The following is a 24,478-nucleotide window of genomic DNA, read 5'->3' on the forward strand; positions in this document are numbered from 1 at the left end:
CCCTAACAAATATTAGTGATCCAAATGGATTTTTATGAGAATCAATGATGATTTGATGGTCACCATTCCTGAGGATAGCTTTGAATTCCAGATTTGTGTACTGAATTTAAATTCTACCAGCTGCCTTGGTGGGAACATACTGTCCCCACAGCATCACCACTATGCCACCATGCAGGAAATACTCAGTGTCTGGCAGCATTGGTGGAGGGAGAGAGAGATTAACTTTTCAGATCAATGATTGTTCACCAGAATTGGAAAGGTTTGAAAGATAACAGATCTTGTGCAGATGAAGGGTGGGGGAAAACAAGAAGGAAGCTCTGTGATTGGGTGGAGAACAGGAGAGTTTTAATGACACAGGATTGTAGTGTATGGTCAATGAGACAAGTATAAAACTTTAGAGAAGGTGTGAATGGCAAGATCCCAAATAACTGCTGCCCTAAAGCAAAGAGAAAATAGGAAACTGAAACAGGAGAGACAATCAAACCAGCAAACAAAGATGAAATCGGATGGAAGCAGCAGTCACCAGCTAAAACTGTTGAATTCAACAATATGTCTGGAATGGTGTAAAGGGGCCGTTGAAAAGATGAGTTGCTGTTCTTCAAGCTTGTGGAGAGCTTCATTGGAATACTTCAGCAGGACAAAGAGAGGGAGCAAGATGCAGAATTAAATTGGCAGATGGCTGGAAGTTTGAAATTGCACTTGAAAATTTCAAATATAAATTTCAAACAGACTTGTTCCACAAGACAGTCACCCCATCTACATTTGGTCTCTCCAGCATAGAGGAGACTACATCATGAGCAATGAATACAGTGTTGTTGTTTTCCTGAGGATAGATCCTATCAAATGCATCAGGATTTGTTGCTGAAGTTAAAACAAGCATGCATCTGTATCTGCTATACAGAACCTGGGTGCCCACAGCAGAGTATTAATTCCCCAGCTTTCACATCCCTTGCCTTGATGAATATACAATATCTCAAATTATAAGGAACACAGACATTTCATTTTCTGAAGAAGAGATGTCAAACTTTCATGGTTTGTAAGTAGCCTTATATTATTGATGTCAGGTTACTTGGGGAGTACTAAATTTTTGACTGCTGAGCAAAATTACAAAATATTTGGTGATCAGCTTGTGGAATAGTCCAAGTACTTAATTATATAGTGGATAAGCAGATAATGATTGTGTCTGCCCATTGAAAAAAAATCCAGACATTTCAATTTAGTTATTCCATATATATTGTATTTTGTGGTGGAATTCTTTACTGGTATCTCAATTTCATTGTTAAATGTCACTTTTTTGTTTAACAGATTTACAGCCTTGATCTTGGTGGTATATCAACTGTTATCGTTAATGGGTACGATGCAATCAAAGAATGCCTTGTTCGCCAGAGTGATATTTTTGCAGATAGGCCATCTCTACCTCTCTTCAAAAAGCTGACAAACATGGGAGGTAACCCAATGTGATAAATACCATTCACCATACATTATAGTTGGATATATCTTTTGTAGCCCTTTACTTTTAGATTTCAAAGCCACAAGAAAAGAGAGTCCATTCATAGGAATAACACAATGAAAGCAACATGTTTAGGAATGCACAGTGCTGTGAATATCTGATTGTAAGTCATATGTTTTAGAATATAACTTTTATTTTTAGGAATTGCTGTTTCAACTGTAGTAAATGGAACCATATAGTTGAGAAATTGATATGTATAAAACTCTGATGTAACTGCAACTTAAACAAGCCTGGCTTTATTACACTTAAAAAATAGCTTGTGTTTGTCTTGCAAGCTCAGAGTTGATAGTGAAATAATTTCAATAATGAATGGACAGTGAAGAAGGTCATCTAGGATTGCAATGGGATCTTGATCAATTAGCTAGTGGGCTGACAAATGGCAGATGGAGTTTTTAGATAAATGCGAGGTGATGCATTTTGATAGATCGAATCTGTGCAGGACGTATTCAGTTAATGGTTGGGGAGAGTTATAGAACAAAGAGATCTCAGGGTACAGATTCATAGCTCCTTGAAAGTGGAGTCACAGGTGGACAGAGTGGTGAAGAAGGCATTCCACATGCTTGCTTTTATTGGTCAGAACATTGAATACAGGAGTTGGAACATCTTGTTGAAGTTGTACAAGACATTGGTCACACTTGGAATACTGTACACAGTTCTGGTCAATCTATTACGAAAGAATATTATTAGACTAGATAGAGTGCAGTAAAGATTTACTAGAACGGTACCGGGACTTGATGGTTTGAGTTAAAAGGAGAGGCTGGATAGACTGGGACATTTTCCTCTGGAGTGTAGGAGGCTTAGGGGTGATCTTATAGAGGCCTATAAAATAATAAGGGGCATAGATCAGCTAGATAGTCAACATCTTTTCCCAAAGGAAGGGGAGACTAAAGCTGGAGGGCATATGTTTAAGGTCAGAGGGAAGAGATACAAAAGGGTCCAGAGGGGCAATTCTTTCATACAGAGGATGGTGAGTGTCTGGAATAAGCTGCCAAAGGTAGCAGAAGAGACGGGTACAATTTTGTCTTTTAAAAAGCATTTAGACAGTTACATGGGCAAGATGGCTATCGAAGGATATGAGCCAAATGTGGGAACTTGGGACTAGTTTATTTGTTAAAAAAGGGCAGTATGGACTGAAGGACATGTTTCCATGCTGTAAACCTCTATGACTTTATGACTCTATCTCTAAGCTTGTAATGAAGCCAGGAAGTCGGGAGAGATGGCAGTTACATCAATTAGCTATATATTCATATGGGTGGCAGAACCAGAGTTACGTTGAAGGTAAAATAAATTGTTTGCATTTTTGTTTGAATCATACCAAACAAAGCATGTGGAGATGGGATATGGAGAGGGTGGGGTGGAATGGAAAGTTAATTTGTTTCATTTTCTGTGTGTTCATTGACAGAAGTAAGCATTTCAATTTGTGTTTCATGAGAAAAAGACAGCTGCAAGATTTGTTCCTGCTTACGGCTACTGGAAGAAATCTACAGTGGTCCTCATTGAGTCTTGTAGCAGAAATCAGGCAGCTTAAATAGTTAGCTTGGAAAGACATGCACAAAAGCTGTAAAAGCCTGTTATAAATAAACAGTCTATATATTTTCAAAACCAGGAGAAGAAGTTGAAGTGTCCACTGCCAGGTCTTTCAATAAAAATTGAGAGTTGTACATTAAGGAGTAGCTGGATGAAAGGAGAGTCAAAGTAAATTCCAGAGGACTGTGACATATCTTTGGACTGGTCCCAGGAAAAGGGAATGAGCCTTCAAGATTTCCTAAGATAAGGGAAGCAGTAAAAAATAGAACTGACTTTATAGCATGAGTGTTAAGTTTGTGGTGCTTGCTTTGTTTAATTTCTTTTTGATATATATTAAAGTTTGTTCTTGTTTAAAATCTTGAATTCTTGTGGTGTAGCTCTGTTGGTTTTTGGATTTCTTCTTTAAACATCAATGATCTCTGATTGGATTGTAGTCATAGCTTTTTGTTTTCGAAAAAAAACAATTTGGGGAGATGATTTTGCCATTTGCAGGGCAGTATAGTACTTACATGTGAAGTCTAGCAATGAGTTCATTGCTGACTGAAAATTAGTGAATGCACGTTGCAAAATCCACTTACCCCTTTCTTTTAAAAATGTTATAATCAATTAGTATTTTTAAATAAGTTATTGTCAGCATCACAAGTATGGCTGAAACTACAAACTTTAATATGTTCTTTTGTTCCCTCTGATATTTGCCTACACTGATATGGGTGTGTCTTATTTAGCTGTATAGAAATTGCAGCTAGCTGTAAAATAAGTTTGCATTTTGCCACAATATAACACATTGATCATTAACATTTCAACATGTGTTGTGCCCACATAGAATGAACATAGAATCCCTACAGTGCAGAAGGAGGCCATTCGGCCCATCAAGCCTGAACCAAAACAACCCCACCCAGATCCTATGGCAGTAAATCCACATATTTACCCTGCTAATCCCTCTGAAACTAAGGGGCAATTTAGCATGGCGAATCCACCCAACCCATATTTTAATAGACTGTGGAAGAAAACTGAAGCATCCGGAGGAAACCCACGCAGACACAGGGAGAATGTGCAAACTCCACACAGATGGTGACCAGAGACCGGAATTGAACCAAGGTCCCTGACGTTGTGAGGCACCTGTGCTAACCACTGTGCCACCGTGCCGTCCCATGATTGAGTATGTTGCTTAAATATTATTTATTCAGCCTTCACTTTGCTTAATTGCTGTTGGAAATATCTCTCAGGCAATTTTCCTTTGTAAGCATGTATTTAAGAGGAAAACCTATATTAAATACAGAGTTCATAGAAATTCTTTGAGTTTAGCCCCCTCTACTGGTGCATTCTTAGAATTACAATGCACTGCACCACTCGCAGCGAGTTTGATGACTGCTTCTGTAGAACATGATTGTATTGATTAAAACTATTTTTTTAAATTACATATATTGAATTATCCTGAATAATTATTTTTGTGCTGTAAGGATCAGCTCAGTTTGCAGCCTTGGAAGTCTCTGATGTAAATCAAATTGCAGTTTTTTCTATCATCTTGACTAACAGAGCAAAAATTTTCTTTGGAAACGATATCATTCCTAATCACTGAACAATTCAGAAAGTGCTAACTTTGGATAATTGTGCTGGGCTGAATCACTAACGTAGGATGGTTCTGCCAGTTTTACAGTCATAGTTACTCGGAAAAAATTAAAAGGGCAAAAAGCACTTCTAACTTCACTAACTATTCAAGACCCAAACTGAACTTAGCACAGGAGACCCCCGATCCTCCAGGGGACCCCTCACACCTCCTCCAACTAAGCACTCCACACCACCACGTTCTCCACCCAAATGAGATTACGCCTCCACTCCCGTCCTTCCCCCAGCCAAACCCCCATCAGCCTGACCAACCCACTCAACCCGAATGACTGATATCCGTGCCCACCCCGCCCCCCCGCCCCATTCGACCCGATCGCATCCTCCCCTCATGACCAATGTCCAGATCTCCCCACCCCATCATCTCTCAGGTCAAGGGGATCTTTAAATTCACATGCTGCACTGCCGCTTGTGCCATAAAACGGGTTGTGTCCCCCTTCGATCTGCTGCTTATACACTTTGTTGTTGGAGTCGGGGATGCGCTACGTTGTCTAAGTCAGGGAGCTTAGGCAAGATAGAGGCTTTAGAATTTAAGTGCAGGTTTGTTCGTATGGAATGCTCGTCATCACCAATTGCCACTCTGAGGATGTTACAGCCCAACATTTCAGTAAAGGTTTGTTGAAACCTTTAAAGTTATCGAAGCTGCAGGTTTTAAATGCAAGGGTGAAGCTGGCAGGGGGAGGGATAAGTAAGAAGCAGAAAAGGTAGGATGGAAGGTAGGAATAATTAAATGATAACGAAATATTGATGCAATGCCTAAAGGAGCGATAATGGGCCAAGTAAAGAGAGAAGATGGATCGAGAGAAAGTGTAAATGGCAACAGTAGAATCATATCCCAAGTCCTTGTTTGAGAAAGTGGCAGTAGAGGCTGAGATCCAAAATTGTTAACTTTTTGTTAAGTCTGGAAGGTTGTGAAGTACTTACTTGAAATATGAAGTGCTATTAGTCAAGCTTCTGTTGAGCTTCAATGGAACAGTTTGGGAGACCATTGACAGAGTGAAGTGGGCAGTGAATTAAAATGACAAGCAGTCTGAATCCCAAAGTTATGCTTGCAGAATGAACAGAAGTGTTCAGCAGTGCAATTATATATTTGGCTATCAGATTTTGGATATTAGCTCCTCTCTTGTCACCAATGGTCAAATTTTTCTTGTCCAGATCAAGAACTAGAGTAGTTCATTATTCCGAAGCTGGTTATTGCCGCAGATCACATTGAGCAATGCAGACTGTTCCAGTCTCCTTTTCAGTGTCTTGACCATTTTTGCAAGCCCCTCCTCCTTCATTCTTGGGGTGGAATTTAATCCAGGTGATGGGGACTTAGTTCTTGACTGGAGCGTCATATTGCCTCATTTGGGGAAGGCCCACTGGTATGAACTGCCAATGTGGCACTTAGGTGGACAGTAGAGGACTTTCCCCAGGATCAAGGAGTCCAGGGAAGGAAATCCCCTGCCACACCCTGCCTGCCCCAAGTGCTACAGGCCAATCAGTTTGGCAGTTCCTTTTTGCTGTCAGTGTTAAGGGAATCCCAGATTGATCCTTGATCTTCTGCTCTTTCCTACCCAATAACTGGCCCTTGGCGAGGTCATCCATAAGTGCATGGTTAGCTTTCACGTGCACATTGACAACATCCAGTTCTAAGTCTCCGTCCCTTCTGTTGACCATTTGATATCTTCCATTCTGTTAAACTGCTTGTTTGACATTAAGTTAGTTGGTAAACGTGCAGAAGACAGAGCAGAAATAAAAGGATAATTTTCGTGTTGGGAGTTCAAGGATTCATGCTCGGACCTAAGCCATTTATAATCTATCTTGATGACTTAAGTGAGAATACCCAGAGTAATGTTTCCAGGTTTGCTGATGATAACAGTGGTTGATGAGAGGCGGATGTAAAACCCTCTGCCTTTTCCCTGTAGTCTTGCAGATCATTTCTCTTCAAGTGCTTAACCAATTCCCCATTGAAAGCCAAGATTGAATCTGTCTCTATCATTCTCTTAGGGATGATGTTCCAGATCCTAACCACTTGCTGTATAAAAAAGTCCTTCCTTCTGTTACTCTAGCTGAGGGTGAACCAGTGTTTTTTTCAAAATGTTCATTATAAGTTGCTTGCTTTTGTATCCTATACCTCTATTTATAAATTCTAGGGAGCTATATGCCTTAATAATTGCTTTTTCTACCTGCACTGCCATGTTCAGTGATCTGTGCATATAACCATCCTAGGTCTGTCTGATTCTGCACCCGCTTTATTTCATATTGCCTTACCTCTTTGTATTACTTCACACTCCTCTGCATCAAGTTTCATCTGATACGTGTGTCAATTCCACCGATCTATTTCTTCTTTCCTCCTCACAGTTCACAAGACTTCAAAGTTTTGTCACTGCAAATCACAGACCCGGTTATGTTTCTGATCGAAACTCCAGGATGGTGACAATGGGGAATTCAGTGATGGAAATGCCTTTCAACATTGAGGGGAAATAGTTAGATACTCTCATGTTGGAAATGGTCATTGCCTGATGCATGTACAATGCAAATGTAGTTTATCAGTTATCAGCCCAAGCCTGAAAATTGTCCAGATCTTGCTGTATGAATGCATTGATTGCTTCAGTATCTGAGGAGTTACAAATGGTACTGAACATCATGCAATCATCAGCAAACATCCCAAATTTTGATCTTATGTTGGAGGGAAGGTTATTGATGAAGCACGGTAGCACAGTGGTTAGCACTGCTGCTTCACAGTGCCGGGGACCGGGGTCGATTCCTGGCTTGGATCATTGTCTGTGTGGAGTTTGCACATTCTCTCCGTGTCTGTGTGAGTTTCCTCCCACATTCTGAAAGATGTGCTGGTTAGATGCATTGACTCGAACAGGCACTGGACTGTGGTGATTAGGGGAATTTCACAGTAACCTGATTGTAATGTTAATGTAAGCCTTACTTGTGACACTAATAAATAATCTTTTAAAAAGTTGAAGATGATTCAGTCTCGGGCACTATGCTGAGAGATTCTTGCAGCAAAGTCTTGAGGCTGATGATTGACCTCCAACAGGCTTATCTTTTACACTAATGTGCTGAGCTCTGCCATCAATGAGGTTGGGGTTGTTTGTGGAGCCTTCTCATTGTTGACTGGATGTGGCGGGCCATCTGAGCTTTGACCTAATCCATTGGTTGTGGAGTAACTCAGTTCTGTTTATGGCATACTGTTGCTGCTGTCCGGCAGGCAAGTAGTGCTGTATTGTAACTTCAGTAGGTTACCAATGCATCTTTAAATATACCTGGTGCTATTCCTGCCTTGCTCTCTGAGCAAGGGTTGATTCCCTCACTTCTTGGCAATATTACAGTGAGATATATGTTGTGTCACAAAGTTACATATTGTGGTTGAATACAAATTTGTTGTTGCTGGTGGCTTTCAATTCCTTGTGATTACCCAGTTATGAGTGGCTAGATCTGTCCTGGATCAATCCCATTTAGCAGAGTGGTAATGCCACACAACATAATCAAAAATACCCTTAGTGTGCAGATGGGACTTTGCCTCCATAAGCATCATGCAATGGTCACGCCTATCAATATTATCATGGGCAGATGGACATGTGGCAGGTAGATAGGTAAAGATATGGTGAACCTAGTGCAGGAGCAGTCTGTCAGGTATGTCCTTCAGGACTCGGCCAACTCAGTCAGTAGCAGTGCTACCAAGCTACTATTGGCTATGGACATTGAAGTCCCCCACCCACAGCATATTCTGTGCCCTTGATACTGTTGTGATTCATCAGTTGAGGGACGGCAGTGGGTGATGGTCAGCAGGAAGTTTCCATGCTTATGTTTCACTTAATACTGTGACACCTCATGGGGTCTGGAATCAATGGTGGGGATTCCCAGGGCCATCGTTGCTGAATATATATCTCAATGCTGCCACTTTTGGTGAGTCTGTCCAAGAGTGGGATGTAACATTAGAAAAGAGGTTGAACATGCTAATCAATTAAGTCATGTCTGAGTCCAATCCTAATTTTGATAACTTGTGTAGGTTGAATTGATGGTACTGAAAAGTTTTTTTTTGATTTGCCTATTTCTAGGGCTTTTGAACTCCAAATACGGACGTAATTGGACTGACCATCGAAAGATTGCAGTCAACAGTTTTCGCTGCTTTGGACCAGGTCAAAAGGGCTTTGAAAACAAAATATCCGAGGAATGTATGTTTTTTTTAGATGCCATTGACTCATACAAAGGAAAGCCATTTGATGCCAAGTGCCTTGTAACTAACGCAGTTTCCAACATTACAAACCTGATTATTTTTGGAGAGCGTTTCACATACGATGATACAGAGTTTCAGCATATGATTGAGATATTTAGTGAAAATATTGAATTGGCAGCCAGTGTATGGGCATTCTTGTACAATGCTTTCCCTTGGATTGGGATCCTGCCTTTTGGAAAACATCAGCGTTTGTTTAAAAATGCAGCAAAAGTGTATGACTTTCTGCAGAAGATTATACAAAGGTTTTCACAAAATAGAACATCACAGAAACCACGGCATCTTATTGACTCATATTTGGATGAATTGGAAAAGAACATTAATGACCCTGAATCTTCCTTGTCCACAGAAAACTTAATTTTTACTGTTGGGGAACTTATTATAGCTGGAACTGAGACGACAACTAATGCACTTAGATGGGCCATCTTGTACATGGCACTGTATCCAAATATTCAAGGTGAGAGAAACATTTCACATATTATGAGGTGATAACAGTATTTAATTACAGTTCTAATCACAGTTCCAAATGATAATTTCAACCTTTTTTTCATTCATTCAGGGGACATGGGCATCGTTGGCTGGCCAGCATTTATTGCCCATCCCTAGTTGCCTGAGGGAAGTTGAGAGTCATGCATATTGCTGAATTTCTGACTTCAGTTCTTATAGGAAAACTTTAACCCAACCTCAATTTGAACGATTAAATATCAAAACTTACTTGAATTCATTGGCAACATACAGTTGTTATTCGAGTAACTCTTGCCATTCAGTTCTATTAAAAAAAAGTCATAATTTGTTCAGTGCGGTTGGCTTGTTCTGCTTTGAAAGGCAAATTTCATCTTGCAGGCTTACTTTTGCCAGTGTATGAAAAGTCATTATAAATTACTGAATGCATAGAAATATTTATTCATGAGAACAATAGTGAATTCTTGAGGTCCACACCATTTATATAAGTGCCCATTGGAAATGAAAAATATGTCGTATCAATAATTCATTTATTTATTGTAGTATTAAACAGGATTAATATTAAGAAGAAAGGAATACAAGGAAACTTTAAGTTTATTTATTAATCACAAGTAGGCTTACATTAACACTGCAATGAAGTTACTGTGAAAATCCCCTAGTCGTCACACTCCGGCACATGTTCAGGTACACTGAGGGAGAATTTAGCATGGCCAATGCATCTAACCATCACGTCTTTCAGACTGTGGAAGGAAATCAGAGCACCCGGAGGAAACCCACACAGTCATGGAGAGAATGTGCAGAGTGCACACAGACAGTGACCCAAGCCAGGAATTAAGCCTAGGTCTCTGGCGCTGTGTTAACTACAGTGCCTCTGTGCAGTCCATCACGGCTTTGTTAAGAACATGGCTGATGGTAAATGCCAGGTTATTCCAAATCCCTGGATTTGGAAATTTGAAACTACTTCCCTCAACTGTATTTTTCAATTTTATGTAACGTGAGGGAAGTTTTTAAATCCAGAAAACAATGTTCAAGACTAATTTAATTACCTTCATTTTGTGAGTCTGTGTTTTAAAATGTCAAGGTAAAGTTCACACCTGGTCTCCTCTAACACCTTACTTAAACCCATTATGTTCCATTCCCCATTGTGAGCAGCTTGCCTTAGGTAAACATCTGTGTGCAGTCTTGCTAAACTCATCAACATATTAAAAGCACTAGCTCTGTTAGCACAACCAAACTGTCCCTGCTTTTAAGCATTTTACATTTTTCAAAATGTATAACCAGCAGAAAGCATTCCAACTTATTGGATTTCCTTGATATCTTCATGTCATCACTAGTTTTCCAGACAGCTTAAACAACTGAAAAGCTACTCAAGGTTTTCATCTAGAAGATTTAGAAGACATTTGAACACCTCAATCAGATTAGTACTTTCTTATCTATTCCCTCTCTAGAATTGTAATGTAAACGATAGTGCTCCTCGGTAAGTGTACTTTCTCAAATGTATTGTGCAAGAGCTCACTAAGATTTTTATTTGTTCTCTTTACAGAGAAAGTACATCAAGAAATTGATACTGTTGTGGGAAAAAATCAAATACCCTCTCTGGAAAACAGGCCAGAGATGCCTTACACAGAGGCAGTTCTGCATGAAGTTCTTAGATTTTGCAACATAGCACCACTCGGTATTTTCCATGCAACTGCCAAGAATACTGTCGTTCGTGGCTATGCCATTCCAAAGGGAACAACAGTTATAACAAACCTTTACTCTGTGCACTTTGATGAGAAATATTGGAGCACTCCTGACATATTTTGTCCTGAGCGATTTCTGGACAACAACAATCAATTTGCAAAGAGGGAAGCTTTTGTTCCATTTTCTATTGGTAAGTAATCAGTTGTGTGAAAGCAATGTTGCATTTTGATAAGGAAGTGGTGCGAGTGAATTAGAGCAATTTTTTCTGGCATCATTTCAATTTTTTTAAATCTTTTTCATTAGTGAATATTAAATAATTTATGGAATGCTTTCAAAATAAGAGTATTCCTTTAGTGGTGGTACAGCATTTATTATAAGGTGTCATGGAAAGAGGCATGCCTTACTGGGTTCTAGAAGAAACACGCATCTTGGAACTTTCCAAATGATTCAAGGGAAAAAGGAGCAAATATATAAACCAGAAACACTCCAGCTCAATATTAGCCGATTTCTAAGAGAAAATTTAGCCAAAGTTCCTGCTCCTGAAAACCATCAATTGGACGTTATTGTAAAGTAGATATATAAAGATGTAGAACAAGAACAGGATGCTCAATGTTTACTTTTGAGTGGGGCTTACTATCCAAGATTACACAACAGAAAATATGTTTGGGTGGTTACTAGAGGGCTACTTGCTTCTGCAAAATGATATCTCATTTAGCATGATACGGTAGCACAGTGGTTAGCACTGCTGCCTCGCAGCCCCAGGAACCCTGGTTCATTTCCAGCCTTGGGTGACTGTGTGGAGTTTGCAAGTTCTCCCCATGTCTGTGTGGGTTTCTTCTGGGTGCTCTGGTTTCCTCCCACACTCCAAACATATGTAGGTTAGGTTGATTAGCCATGCTAAATTGCCCCTTAGTGTCAGGGGAATTAGCAGGGTAAAGGTGTGGGGTTATGAGGTTAGGGTCGATTGTAGGATTGTTGTCAGTGCAAACTCGATGCGCCGCACGGCCTCTTTCTGCACTGTAGGGATTCTATGATGAGGTACGAGCTGTCACGGGGAACAAACTGGCTTTTAAAAAATGTGCAGTGTTTTTAGTTTTCCCTGGTTATGAATTGGGTGATGTTCTCATAGTATCCTAATATCCAATTTACAGCCTAATCACGTTCATAAGTGATCATTTGCATGCACCCGAGCATTTTAACACAATGGGGTAGACAGTGTTATGAGTTGTTTGTTAGATTTATATTTTCCCAGAGTCTTCCTATAGGATTTTGTAAGGTAAGTTGCAATCAGTGGAACACTTATGTCACGTAGCACCGTCTACAGGGTGACCGAAGCCTGGAGAACAGTGAAAGCAATCGTGTATCTCCATAACCACTCAAATTGAAGAACTGTTAATGAGTAACACAGATCAAAAGCAGGTTGTGTAAGTCAGAATTATAAATTCTGATAGTACATTTTGAATCATGCAAGTGGAACAGAGGGAAACACAAATAGATTGGGAGAGAAGACACAAAGTAAAAGTATACGTTTTTCAATAATCTCAAACAACAATTAAGAGCTACAGGATTGTGAATCCTACAAAACTTAATTTACAGTGCCAGAGAGGTTGTTTGTTAATAATTAAGATTTATCATAGAAATCATTGAATCCCTACAATGCAGAAGAAGGCCATTGAGCCTGCACTGACAACAATTCAACCCAGGCCCTATCCCCGTAGCCCCAAGCATTTATCCTGCTAATTCCCCTGATGCTAAGGGGCAATTTAGCATGATCAATCCACCAACCCACAAATCTTTGGACTGTGGGAAAAAACCGGAGGACCTGGAGGAAATACATGCAGACACGCCATTATAAGGATACATAGACTGGAAGGACAACTTCATTTTTTGAGATAAATTGAGTTTGCCTCTATGACCTGAATACAGAAATTTCACACTATTTTCATGCAGGGACACATTCTGGATTTGCACATTAGAAATTCACAATTTTAGAATTTGATATCTAGTTTCCACATTAAAACAAAATATTGAGTGCTGTTAACCTTGCTATCATTTTTATAGCCAAATCTCATACATAGGGCAGAATTTTCCGGCCAGGCTCAGAAAATCCTGCCCAAGATCAACGGACTTTTCCATGGTCTGCCCCTCGCCTGCTACAATTCCTGTGGCGGGCTGAATGGGAAAATTCACCCGATAGAGTGCGATTTGCTAGCAGTGGAAGCAGCTCACCATTGGCTGCCAGCGAGATCTTCTGGTCATGCCAATATCCATGGGGTTTTGCATGTCTCACCCATCGTACTGCAGGGAACTGGAAGATCCCACTGGTGGGAAGGACCAGAAAATCCCGCCCATAGAATACAATTTATGTTTGTATCATTGCTGATAGCATTGGGATGAACAGCACGGGGACAAATAGTTTTGAATACTTTGGGGAGGGAGAAGAATTATTAAACAGTAAGATGGTTTTTATTTTCGTGAAGTTGATTAACTAATTGTCAATTAATTCTATTACAGGACGAAGGCATTGTCTTGGGGAACAGCTTGCAAGAATGGAGCTCTTCCTATTTTTTACCATGTTATTGCAAAGGTTTCATCTTCATTTTCCACCAGGAACTATTCCAAATCTGAAACCTAAACTGGGAATGACATTGCAGCCTCATCCATATCTTATTTCAGCTGAAAGGCGGTGAAAATACAGGGAATTTTGATCTTGATAATCACATATTAAAACAAGTAGTTTCATAATGGTGTGGTGGTGGAGAAAATGGAATCTAGTGTTTTAAATGTTTGGTGAAGCTGAATTCTCTTTTGTTTTTCTGAATCTATGCTTTAATCCTGTGATAGAACTTACCCTATATTGAGATAGTGTGATATCTCCCCTTAAGGGAACAGAATCATGCAGAGTACAATGAGGCCATTTAACAAATAGTGCCTGACTCAGCACTTTCGAAACACAATACAAATCATCCACTCCTCTGCTCTTTCCCATAGTCCTGCAAATCTCTCCTTTTCAAGTATATAGACAATTACCTTTTGAAAGTTACTATTAAATCTGCTTCCACCACCCTTCAGGCAATGCATTCCAAACTATACCTATTTGCCTATTTCCCCCTTGGTTCTTTTGCCAGCTATCTTAAATCTCTAGTTTCCAATTCTCCTGCCAGCGCAAATAATTTATCCTCATTAATAGAGGGGTTTTGATCTAATACATTTTCCCCTTAAGCTTCTGTGTCTAAGGCTTCTCTAGTCTTTCCACATAATTGAAGTCTTTCATTGCTGTTTACGTTTCAGTAAATCTCCTCTTCACCCTTTCTCAAGCCTTGACCTAAGTTATAAACTGCAGTACCCAGAATTGGACACAGTACTGCAGATGAGACCGAATGAATAATTGCTGATGACTTGGCATCACTTTTTTGCTTTTGTATTCTGTGCTTTTACAAAGCCAAGCATCCCATATTTTTAACAGCCTTATCAACTGTTTGTCACTCTTCCAAAGAGCATAATGTGCCAACTAGTTCTGTCATTTAATGATTTATTCTAACTTGTCAATCCACCTTCAAAGAATTGTATATGTAAATTCCAAACTAGCTCTGTTCTTGCACACTCTTTAAATATCACTAGTTTGTTTACACAGCCTGTCCTTATTTTTTTCCATCTGAAGCACAATCACTTTACACATTTTTGCATTAGTCTGCAAAAGTCATTCATAGTATCTTTAAGCTATTAAGGCTAGCAGTTGCATTGCTGTATCAGCTATAACTGCAATGTAGAATATTAAATAGTTATGTTGGTTCACAGAAACAGAAACTACAAGACCAAGACGACATAGGAGCAGAATTAGGCCACTCGGCCCATAGCGTCTGCTCCACCATTCAATCATGGCGGTTATTTTTCTCATCCCCATTCTCCTGCCATTTCCCCATAATTTCTGATTCCCTTTTTAATCAAGAACCTACCTACCTCTGTCTTAAAAACACTCAATGACCTGGTCTCCACAGCCTTCTGTGGCAAAGAGTTCCACAGATTCATCACCATTCGTCCTCATCTCTGTTTTAAGGGATCATCCCTTTAGCCTGAGGTTGTGCCTAGTAGGTAAAACTAGAACCAGAGTGTACAAGTAAAGTAGACATGGAGAGGATGTTTCCACTAGTAGGTAAAACTAGAACCAGTGGAAACATCCTCTCCACGTCCACTTTATCCAGGCCTCGCAGTATCCTATAAGTTTCAATAAGATCCTTCTCATCCAACGAGTACAGACTCAAGAGTCCTTAACTGTTCCTCATAAGACAAGCTCTTCATTCCAGTAATCATTCTTGTGAACCTCCTGTGGACCCTTTCCAAGGTCAGCACATCCTTCCTTAGATGTGAGACCCAAAACTGCTCACAATACTCCAAATGGGGTCTGACCAAAGCTTTATACAGCCTCAGGAGTACATCCCTTCTCTTGTATTCTAGCCCTCTTGACATGAATACCTACATTGTAATTGGCTTCCTAACTGCTGAATGAACCTCACGTTAACCTTAAAAGAATCTTGAACAAGGATTCCCAAGTTCCTTTGTGCTTCTGGTTTCCTAAGCATTTCCCCGTTTAAAAAATAGTATTTACATAAGAACATAAGAAATAAGAGCAGGAGTAGGCCATTTAGCCCTTCAAGCCTGCCCCACCATTCAATAAGATCATGGCTGACCTGAAGTGGATCAGTTCCACTTTCCCGCCTGCTCCCCATAACCCTTAATTCCCTTGTCTATCAGAAATCTGGTAGCCTCCACCACTTCAATGGGCAGAGAATTCCAGAGATTCACCACCCTCTGAGTGAGGAAGTTCCTCCTCAACTCTGTTCTAAACTGCCCCCCCACCCCGCTTATTTTGAGGCTGTGCCCTCTAGTTCTGCTTTCCTTCCTAAGTGGAATCTCTCTACCTCTGTCCTATCTAGCCCCCTCATTATCTTGTAAGTCTCTATAAGATCCCCCCTCAGCCTTCTAAACTCCAATGAGTACAGGCCCAGTCTATTTAATATCTCCGCATAAGCTAACCCCCTCATCTCCGGTATCAGCCTGGTGAACCTTCTCTGTACTCCCTCCAAGGTCAATATATCCTTTCGCAAATAAGGGGACCAAAACTGCACACAGTACTCCAGCTACGGCCTCACCAGGGCCCTGTACAGTTGCAGCAAGACCTCCCTGCTTTTATATTCTATCCCCCTCGGGATAAAGGTCAACATTCTATTCGCCTTCTTGATCACCTGCTGCACCTGCAGACTGAGTTTTTGCACTTCATGCACAAGAACCCCCAGGTCCCTCTTCACAGTAGCATGCTGCAACTTTTCACCATTTAAATAATATTCCATCTTACTAGTATTTCTTCCAAAGTGGATAACCTCACATTTGTTAACATTATACTCCATCTGTCATGTCCTCGCCCACTCAGCCTATCCAGGTCTCTCTGCGGACTTTCCGCGTCCTCCACACAATTTGCTCCATTCCTCCATTAGCCTCCATTCCTCCTTCCAAAGCATAACCTCGCATTTTAAAAAAAATTGAACAAAACAAAATAACTAAAATAAACATTAACTAGAAGCATTTGGCCCTTCAAGCCAGTCCCGCCTTTCATTTTGATCATGATTGATCGTCGAATTCAACATCCTGATTCCCCCTTCCCTCCATATCCCTTTAGCATCTAGATCTATCTAATTTCTTCCTGAAATCAAACCACGTTTTGATCTCAACTACATTCTGTGGTACTGAATTCCACATATTCACCACTTTCTGGGTGAAGAAATTTCTCCTCACCTCAATTTTAAAAGGTTTACCCCTTATCCTCAAACTATGACCCCTAGTTCTGGATTCCCTGACTATTGAGAACATTCTTTCCGAATCTACCCTGTCTAACCCTGTTAGAATTTTATAAATTTCTATGAAATCCCCTCTCACTCTTCTAAACTCCAGTGAATGTAATCCTAACCAGCTAAATTTCTCCTCATATGACAGATGTGTCATCCCAGGAATCAGCTTGGTAAACCTTTGCTGTACTCTCTCCATAGCAAGGACATCTTTCCTCAGATAAGGACAACAAAACTGCACACAATACTCCAGGTGTGGCCTCACCAAAGCCCTATATAATTGCAGCAAAACATCTCTTTCCCTGTACTCAAATCCCCTTGCTTTGAAGGCCAACATACCATTTGCCTTCTTTACTGCCTCCTGTACCTGCAACACTTACCTTCAGCAACTGATGCACAAGGACATCAAGGTTTCATTGAGTATCCACTTCTCTCAATTTACACCCATTCAAGTAATAATCTGTCTTCCTATTATTGCTACCAAAGTGGATAATCTCACCTTCATCCACATTATTCCGCATCTGTCATACATATGCCCACACAGTCAGTTTGTCCAAATCATGCTGAAGCATCTCTGCATCCTCCTCACAACTCACCTTCCCACCCAACTTTGTATCATCTGCAAATTTGGAGGTAATACATTCAGTTCCCTCTTCCAAATCATTAATGTGAACAGTTGGGGTTCTAGCACAGATCCCTGAGGAACCCCACTAGTCACTGACTGCCAATCAGAAAAAGATTAATTTATGCCAACTCTTTGCTTTCTATCCACTAACCAGCTTTCTATCCATCTCAAGACATTACCTGCAATCTCATGTGCTTTACTGTCTGTAGTTTCCTGTTTTCTCTCTACCTCCCTTTTCTGAATAGCAGTCTTACATTAGCTACCCTCCAACCTGTAGGAACCTGTCCAGAGTCCGAAGAATTTTGGAAAATAACCACCAATGGCTCTATCCAGTTTGCATTCCAGAAATTCGTCCTCTATTGTACTGTGACTAATTTGACTCTCCCAATCTATATGCTGATTAAAGTCAACCATGATCACAGATGTTCTTTTACAACATGTATCTGTGATTTCCTAACAAATGTTTTTCCCAACATTATCATCCCCACCAATGTTTTTTGTTCCTTATTGTTTCGTAACTTGACCTCATCATTTCCACATCATCTATGCTAATATCTTTCCTCAATATTGTATCAGTATCATCGTTGATCAACAATACAACTCCACCACCTTTCCTTTCTGTCTGTCCTTCCTAATCACTGAATAGTTGTCAATATTTAGTTCCCATCCTTGGTCACCTTGGAATCACATCTCCGTAATGCCAACTATATCATACACATTTATATCCATCTGTGAAACTAATTCATCCATTATATTTCAAATGCTGCGAGCATTCAGATACAAAACCTCAAGCTGAGCACTTTTAACATTTCTTTTCTCTATCCCATTATTTTTTAATGTAAGAAAATATCCTTATGCCCAAGTTTTAACAGTTTCCGGTAGGCACATGTCCCTCTCTACCTTCTGTACTCAATTTAATACAGGTGATCAGCTGCGAAGCCTCAGCCAGTCATGCTCTATTAGCAACTGCTCTACAATACACAAGTATGATCCCTTGATGACTAGACCACCTTTCTTTCTAAAAGGAAGCACTTTATTTTGTTACCCAGTGAAGAATGAATGCAATATGCTTTGGGCACGTGGGGAAGGATTTCCCATAAGGTGGTGGGATCTAAAGAGCAGGATCTGATTCCTTTTTTCCCTTCTCTGCCTCTGCGTCATCATTAAAGCAGTTGGACTCAAAGTATGACAAACTTTTGTCTTTATGAACAAATTGGTAGCAAGCTTCTCCCAGTCATTAATGTCAATGCTACTTCACTTCAAGGAGAGCTCCATAATGTCTTGAAGCATTTTCTTCCTCTCCTGGAACACTGGCCATTTGAAGATTTGATAGAACAGGACTTGGGAGTGCAGACAATTTTCGGCCATCTGGCCAGTCCATCGAAGTTGATTTTTGTTGGAGTTTTGCTTGAATGCTTGTGAACCTGTCTTCAAGAAGAACATTAGCTTTTGTTTGACCATCCACCCATTAAATCAAACAGATATGAATCACATGTGGAAAAGCAATGCACTCCCATTCACAATCATCCTTCCAGCAAAAGTATTTTCATATTGTCTAGACTAGCAACTCTTGTTCTGAATAGTAATTAACAGGATGATTGTGGAATTGACTACAGAACTTTTCAAATCAAGTTGTTTGATAATTTAGTAGTTAAAGCAAAGTGAGAACAAAAAATATGTGTAATCTTTGAAATTAAGTACAATATGGTTGTAGTAGTCAGAATTTTGTTTTACTTCTTACACTCTATTCTTGGCATTGTTGTTAGAGTTTACATGTTTTGCTTCCAATTAGTTTGTTATAGTTTGCATTATTATATGTATGAAGCACTTTTTGTATCAGAATTTATTTCTAGAAGATCTAAGAACATGTGTGCATACAACACAAGTGTGAAATGTAAGAGATCGGTAACAGAAAGCAAGAAGACGCCATGGAATGAAATTCCAGCATTGGAACTAAAACAGAAACCAAAATCGAAGTATCTGGGTGGCATGGAGGATCAGGGGATTAAGATGACAGTTTGTGTGAAAGTAAGCACATAACAAATGGGATTGGGAGTAGGCTATTGGGCCCTTCCAACCTTCTCCATCACAGAGATGAGAAATTTCTTCACACAGAGTGGTCAGCCTGTGGAATTCACTACCACAGAAAGTAGTTGCGATCAAAACATTGAATGCTTTCAAGAAGCAGTTAGATATGGCACTTGAAATGAAGGTGATCAAAGGATATGGGGGAAGGCAGGATCAGACTATTGAGTTGGATCATCAGCCATGATCATAAGGAATAGCAGAACAGGCTCAAAAGGCCTTCATCTATTTTCTATGTTTTTATGATATGACCATGGTGATCTTCCATCTCAACTCCACGTTCCCACACAATTCCCAAGTCCCTTAAATGAACACAGACATGGGTTGAGGTGTCATAATTTCTATGAATGTAATTCTATGATTCCGCATGATCTATCAGCTATTTACATGCAAATTGTTTTATACAGTATTTTTTAAAAGGTTTTGCTTTTTGAGAAGATTTAAATATACAATATAGAATAAAATAAGATTATTCATGTTCATCATTCAGGTGGTTTCTTTTAGTTTCCCTTTTCTTCCTCTTTGTGAACTAAGTTGATTAATCACATCTCACAACTACTGCTGAATATAGCAGCAGTAAACTGAAACTGAAAAATACTGAAACACCACCTGTCTCCTTACTTCCATTTTTTAATAGTTGCTGCAGATGATGTAAATATTTAGCCGTATTTTTGCAGCAGGGAGACTGCAAGTATTTTGATGATAGTAATTATACAACTAGCATCTTACTGTGGAGGTGATTGCCTAGTGGTATTATTGCTAGATTACTAATCCAGAAACTCAGGTAATGTTCCGCGGACCCAAGTTCAAATCCTGCCATGGCAGATGATAGAATTTGAATTCAACAAAAATATCTGGAATTAAGAATCAACTGATGACGATGAAACCATTGTCAACTGATGGAAAATCCCATCTGATTCACTAATGTCCTGCAGGGAAGGAAATCTGCCACCCTTATCTGGTCTGGCCTACGTGTGATTCCAGGGCCACAGCAATGCGGTTGACCTTCAATTACCCTTTGAAATGGCCTAGCAAGCCATTCAGATGAAGGGCAACTAAGGATGGGCAATAAATTTTGGCCTGCCAGCAATGTCCATGACCCACAAATAAAATAAAATAAGTGGAAATGCTTTCCATTGTAATGTCTGTCCAAATTCAGATCACCTGCTGAATACAACCAACACCCAGGTCTGCTTGCAATTATTAACAATGCCCAACTAGGTATTAGCCCAAAATGGCAACGTGTTGGATTGCTTTCTCTGTGAGAATTAGGAAGTATAGCTAAATGTACTTTAACATTTCCTCCTTGCTTTCCCTAGCTCTTTGATTGATCAGAAGGTGTTGCGGTTGCAAAGCTATGCATTGAATGAGTTTCAACTCACGAGCAGTGGATATAAATGTCTCAGTGCCAATTTTTAAAGAATGCTGATCAATTCCATAAGCTTGCTCAAATGTCTGTGTTTCAAAAGACAATCTTCTATTGGATTTTAAAGGACATTAAAATTTCCAAGTTTCACTTCCTAAAAGGTAGAAATTTAAAGGAGACTGGAAAGCAAGTTTAAGATTGGTGCAGAATCCACGTTGGTGTCCAATTATTCATTCATGATATTTCAAACAGCGGGGGTTTTAGAAGTTGCCATACATTGTGATTATGATGATTTTTCAGCTAGCAAGTTTGCTAAATAATATTGACTCTCACCACCAAAACACTGATTCAATAGAAATTATTTTTGTTTGTACAAACTGAGACAAATAACACTACTTCCCATTTGAGTGCCATTTATTATGACTTTTGATGTCCGGCAGGTAACTTAGCATTTTGTGTAGTCTGGTTAATGCTTGGAGGTGATAGATTTGTAAATATAGCTTCTGTCACATGCTCCAACTTTTTCCTACCTGTCTTTTTGGACTGAAAGGGAGCAAAGGAGGAAATGGGTGGAGGATTAAGGGTGAGGGGAAAGAAGAATGCTTGAGGTAGTTCAAAGGAGGCAGCAGATGTAGCAAATGAGGTGAGGAAATATAGAACATGATGTTTAAGATGACAAAGCAAAGCATTGGGTGCAAGTTCTGCAGGCTTGAATGTAGCCACTTCATCATCAAATGGAATATAAATTTTTTTGGAAAATACAGTTCCTACTGGAAAGGTTCTGACAGTTAACAAAATTTAAAACTGAGACGAGGAGGAATTTCTTCAACCAGAGGTTGATGAATCTGTGGAACCCATTGCCACAGAGGGCTGTGGAGGCCAGGTCATTGAGTGCCTTTAAGAGAGAGATAGATAGGTTGTTGATCAATAAGGGGGATCAAAGATTACTGGGAGAAGGCAGGGGAATGGGGATGACAATCATAGCAGCCACGATTGAATGGCAGACTAGATCTGATGGGCCTAAGGGCCTAGTTCTGCTCCTATATCTTATGGTCTAATTAGTCACGTCTGGTAAATGAAAATTTGATGTGGAGATGCCGACGTTGGACTGGGGTAAACACAGTAAGAAGTCTTACAACACCAGGTTAAAGTATTAACATCTGACATCGGTGTCTATTGCAAAATCACATTGATTCACAATAACTAAAAGTTTGCACTATTACCCTGCTAATTACAAAAGGATTATTACATCACTGGGTAGTGTTGAAAAACATGAAATTATCGTTGTTGTAACTTTTTTTCGATTGTTCGTTGTGGCTCAATTGGTAAAATTGCCTGTGAGTCAAACTGTTGCAAGTTCAAGTCCTATTCCAAAGTCCTGAGTGCAAATCTTTTTTAAAAATTTTGTTCATGGGATGTGGACCTCGCTGGTTGAATCAGCATTTATTGTACATCCCCAAGGATATTTAAGAATCACTTGTCGGGCAGACTGGGTAATTATTTCTGGGCAGATTTCCCTCCCTAAACAGGTAATAGTGAACCAGATGGGTTTTTAAGACAATCAACAATGGTTTTATTGTCATCATTAGACTTTTAATTCCAGATTTTTATTGAATTCAAATTTCACTATCTGCCATGGTGGGATTCAAATTCAGGTCCTCAGAGCATTACAGTGGGACCCTGGATTACTAGTTCAGTGACAATAACACTGCACCAAAACCTCCCATACCAAGTCTGACATTGCAAGGCAGTACTGAAGGAGTGCTACGTGACTAGAGGTGCCATCTTTTGAATGTGATGTTGCCCTTACAAGTGGATATAAAAGGACCTGACACTTTTTCAAAGTTGAGCAGAAATATCTTGGGCAATGTTTATCCCTGAACAAATATATCTTAAGTAGATTATCTAGTCAATGAGGGTGATCTTGAACCCACAGTCTCCATCTGCAGGAAAAGTAGCACACTTTCAAAATACAGAAAGTGTGATTCACACCAACGAGTTTCCGATTTCCAATCTTCCCGGGCCCTCACCAGCAAAGTAGCATTCAACACACTATGGGACCTCAAAGTTCATTTTAATACTTAAACATGTCAGTCAGGAGTACTCTCTCTGAGACCTCCACCCTCACCGGATATTCAGTGTGTTCCAGCTTGACGTCATCCCAGCACCATTTACAACTCCACATAAGCATGAGCCTGGAGCCTTCACCTCCGAGGGAGAGTTTGAAGGTTAGCAATCTGCTAGCCAGCACCCTCCGGGATGTTCACTGTTCAGAGGGCATGGGGGACACAGATAAGTGTAACTCGGGGCTGGGGATGGGGGTCCCACAATTTTCATATCAGGAGAGGGACGAGGGGGCCACTTAGAGGCCTCACCTCTTCATTTTGGAGCGCCCCTTATTTTAAAGGGGTTGTGAAGACTGGTATGCAGGCAGTGTTTCCCCTTTCCTCCTTCCTGGGTTCCTGTCTATATCATAGCTGAGGGAGTGCCCTTCCTTAATGGGAGTTGGCCAGAAGGTGAGAGAGCTTGAAAACTAGAGGCTCAGCACTTGGGGCAACAGTGAATTAACCAGGTGCGGCTGCATGAGAGTTGGGCTGTTAAACCATTCCTAATTTCCCTATTGTGCACTATGTGCCGCAGCTGGAGTACTGTGTGCAGTTTTGGGCGCCGCACCTGCGCAAGGATATTTTGGCCCTGGAGGGAGTGCAGAGGAGGTTTACTAGGCTGATACCGGAGTTGAGGGGGTTGAGCTATGAGGAGAGGCTGAATAAACTAGGCTTGTACTCGTTAGAGTTTAGAAGAATGAGGGGAGATCTCATTGAGACGTATAAGATGATGAATGGGATGGATAGGATAGAGGTGGAGAGACTCTTCCCGCTCAAAAAAGACAGTAGGACTAGGGGGCACAGCCTCAAGATAAAGGGGAGGCGGTTTAGAACGGAGTTGAGGAGGAACTTCTTCACTCAAAGGGTGGTGAATCTCTGGAATTCTCTGCCCGTTGAAGTGGTGGAGGCTGCCTCGCTAAATATTTTTAAAAAGCGGGTTGATGGGTTCTTGATAAGAGAGGGGATTAAGGGTTATGGGGAGAGGGCGGGAAAGTGGAACTGAGCCACGACAGATCAGCCATGATCTTATTGAATGGCGGGGCAGGCTCGAAGGGCTAGATGGCCTACTCCTGCTCCTATTTCTTATGTTCTTATGTTCTTATGTTTCCACTCACGCAGCCTGAAGGACCTCACACCCAGGGGAGGATAACTGCAATATGATTGGAACACTCACTCAGGCAGCAGCGTGAGGACAAAGGAAGACAAAACGAACTGACAGGGGTGTCGACATGCAACAGTAGATTGCAATAGGTCATGGAAGGCTGCTCAACTCTGCACCTTGTGACCTGGGAGAAACAGGGTGCCCTCTAGGAATGAAATGGATATGCTCATTGTTGGCCCCTCATGACTCATCTGTGCCGTGTCTGCTACAAGGGGCAGACACTTGGCTGAACAGCCACCCCAGCATCCTTTCACTCGTG

At 40.4% G+C, this 24,478-nt stretch overlaps 1 protein-coding gene across 1 annotated transcript; it reads left to right on the top strand.

Annotated features, from left to right (window-relative positions):
• Nucleotides 1-1,370: 1,370 nt before the first annotated feature.
• On the top strand, nt 1,371-13,726 carry cyp2r1 (cytochrome P450, family 2, subfamily R, polypeptide 1). The gene is given in 4 exon segments (XM_080190158.1): nt 1,371-1,457; nt 9,126-9,348; nt 10,897-11,226; nt 13,551-13,726. Coding segments are annotated over 4 exon segments (816 nt in total).
• The last annotated feature ends 10,752 nt before the right edge of the window (nt 13,727-24,478 follow it).

This window comes from Carcharhinus amblyrhynchos, chromosome 6, assembly GCF_965287045.1.
Source record: "Carcharhinus amblyrhynchos chromosome 6, sCarAmb.v2.hapA, whole genome shotgun sequence".
Classification (NCBI taxonomy): Eukaryota; Metazoa; Chordata; class Chondrichthyes; order Carcharhiniformes; family Carcharhinidae; genus Carcharhinus; species Carcharhinus amblyrhynchos.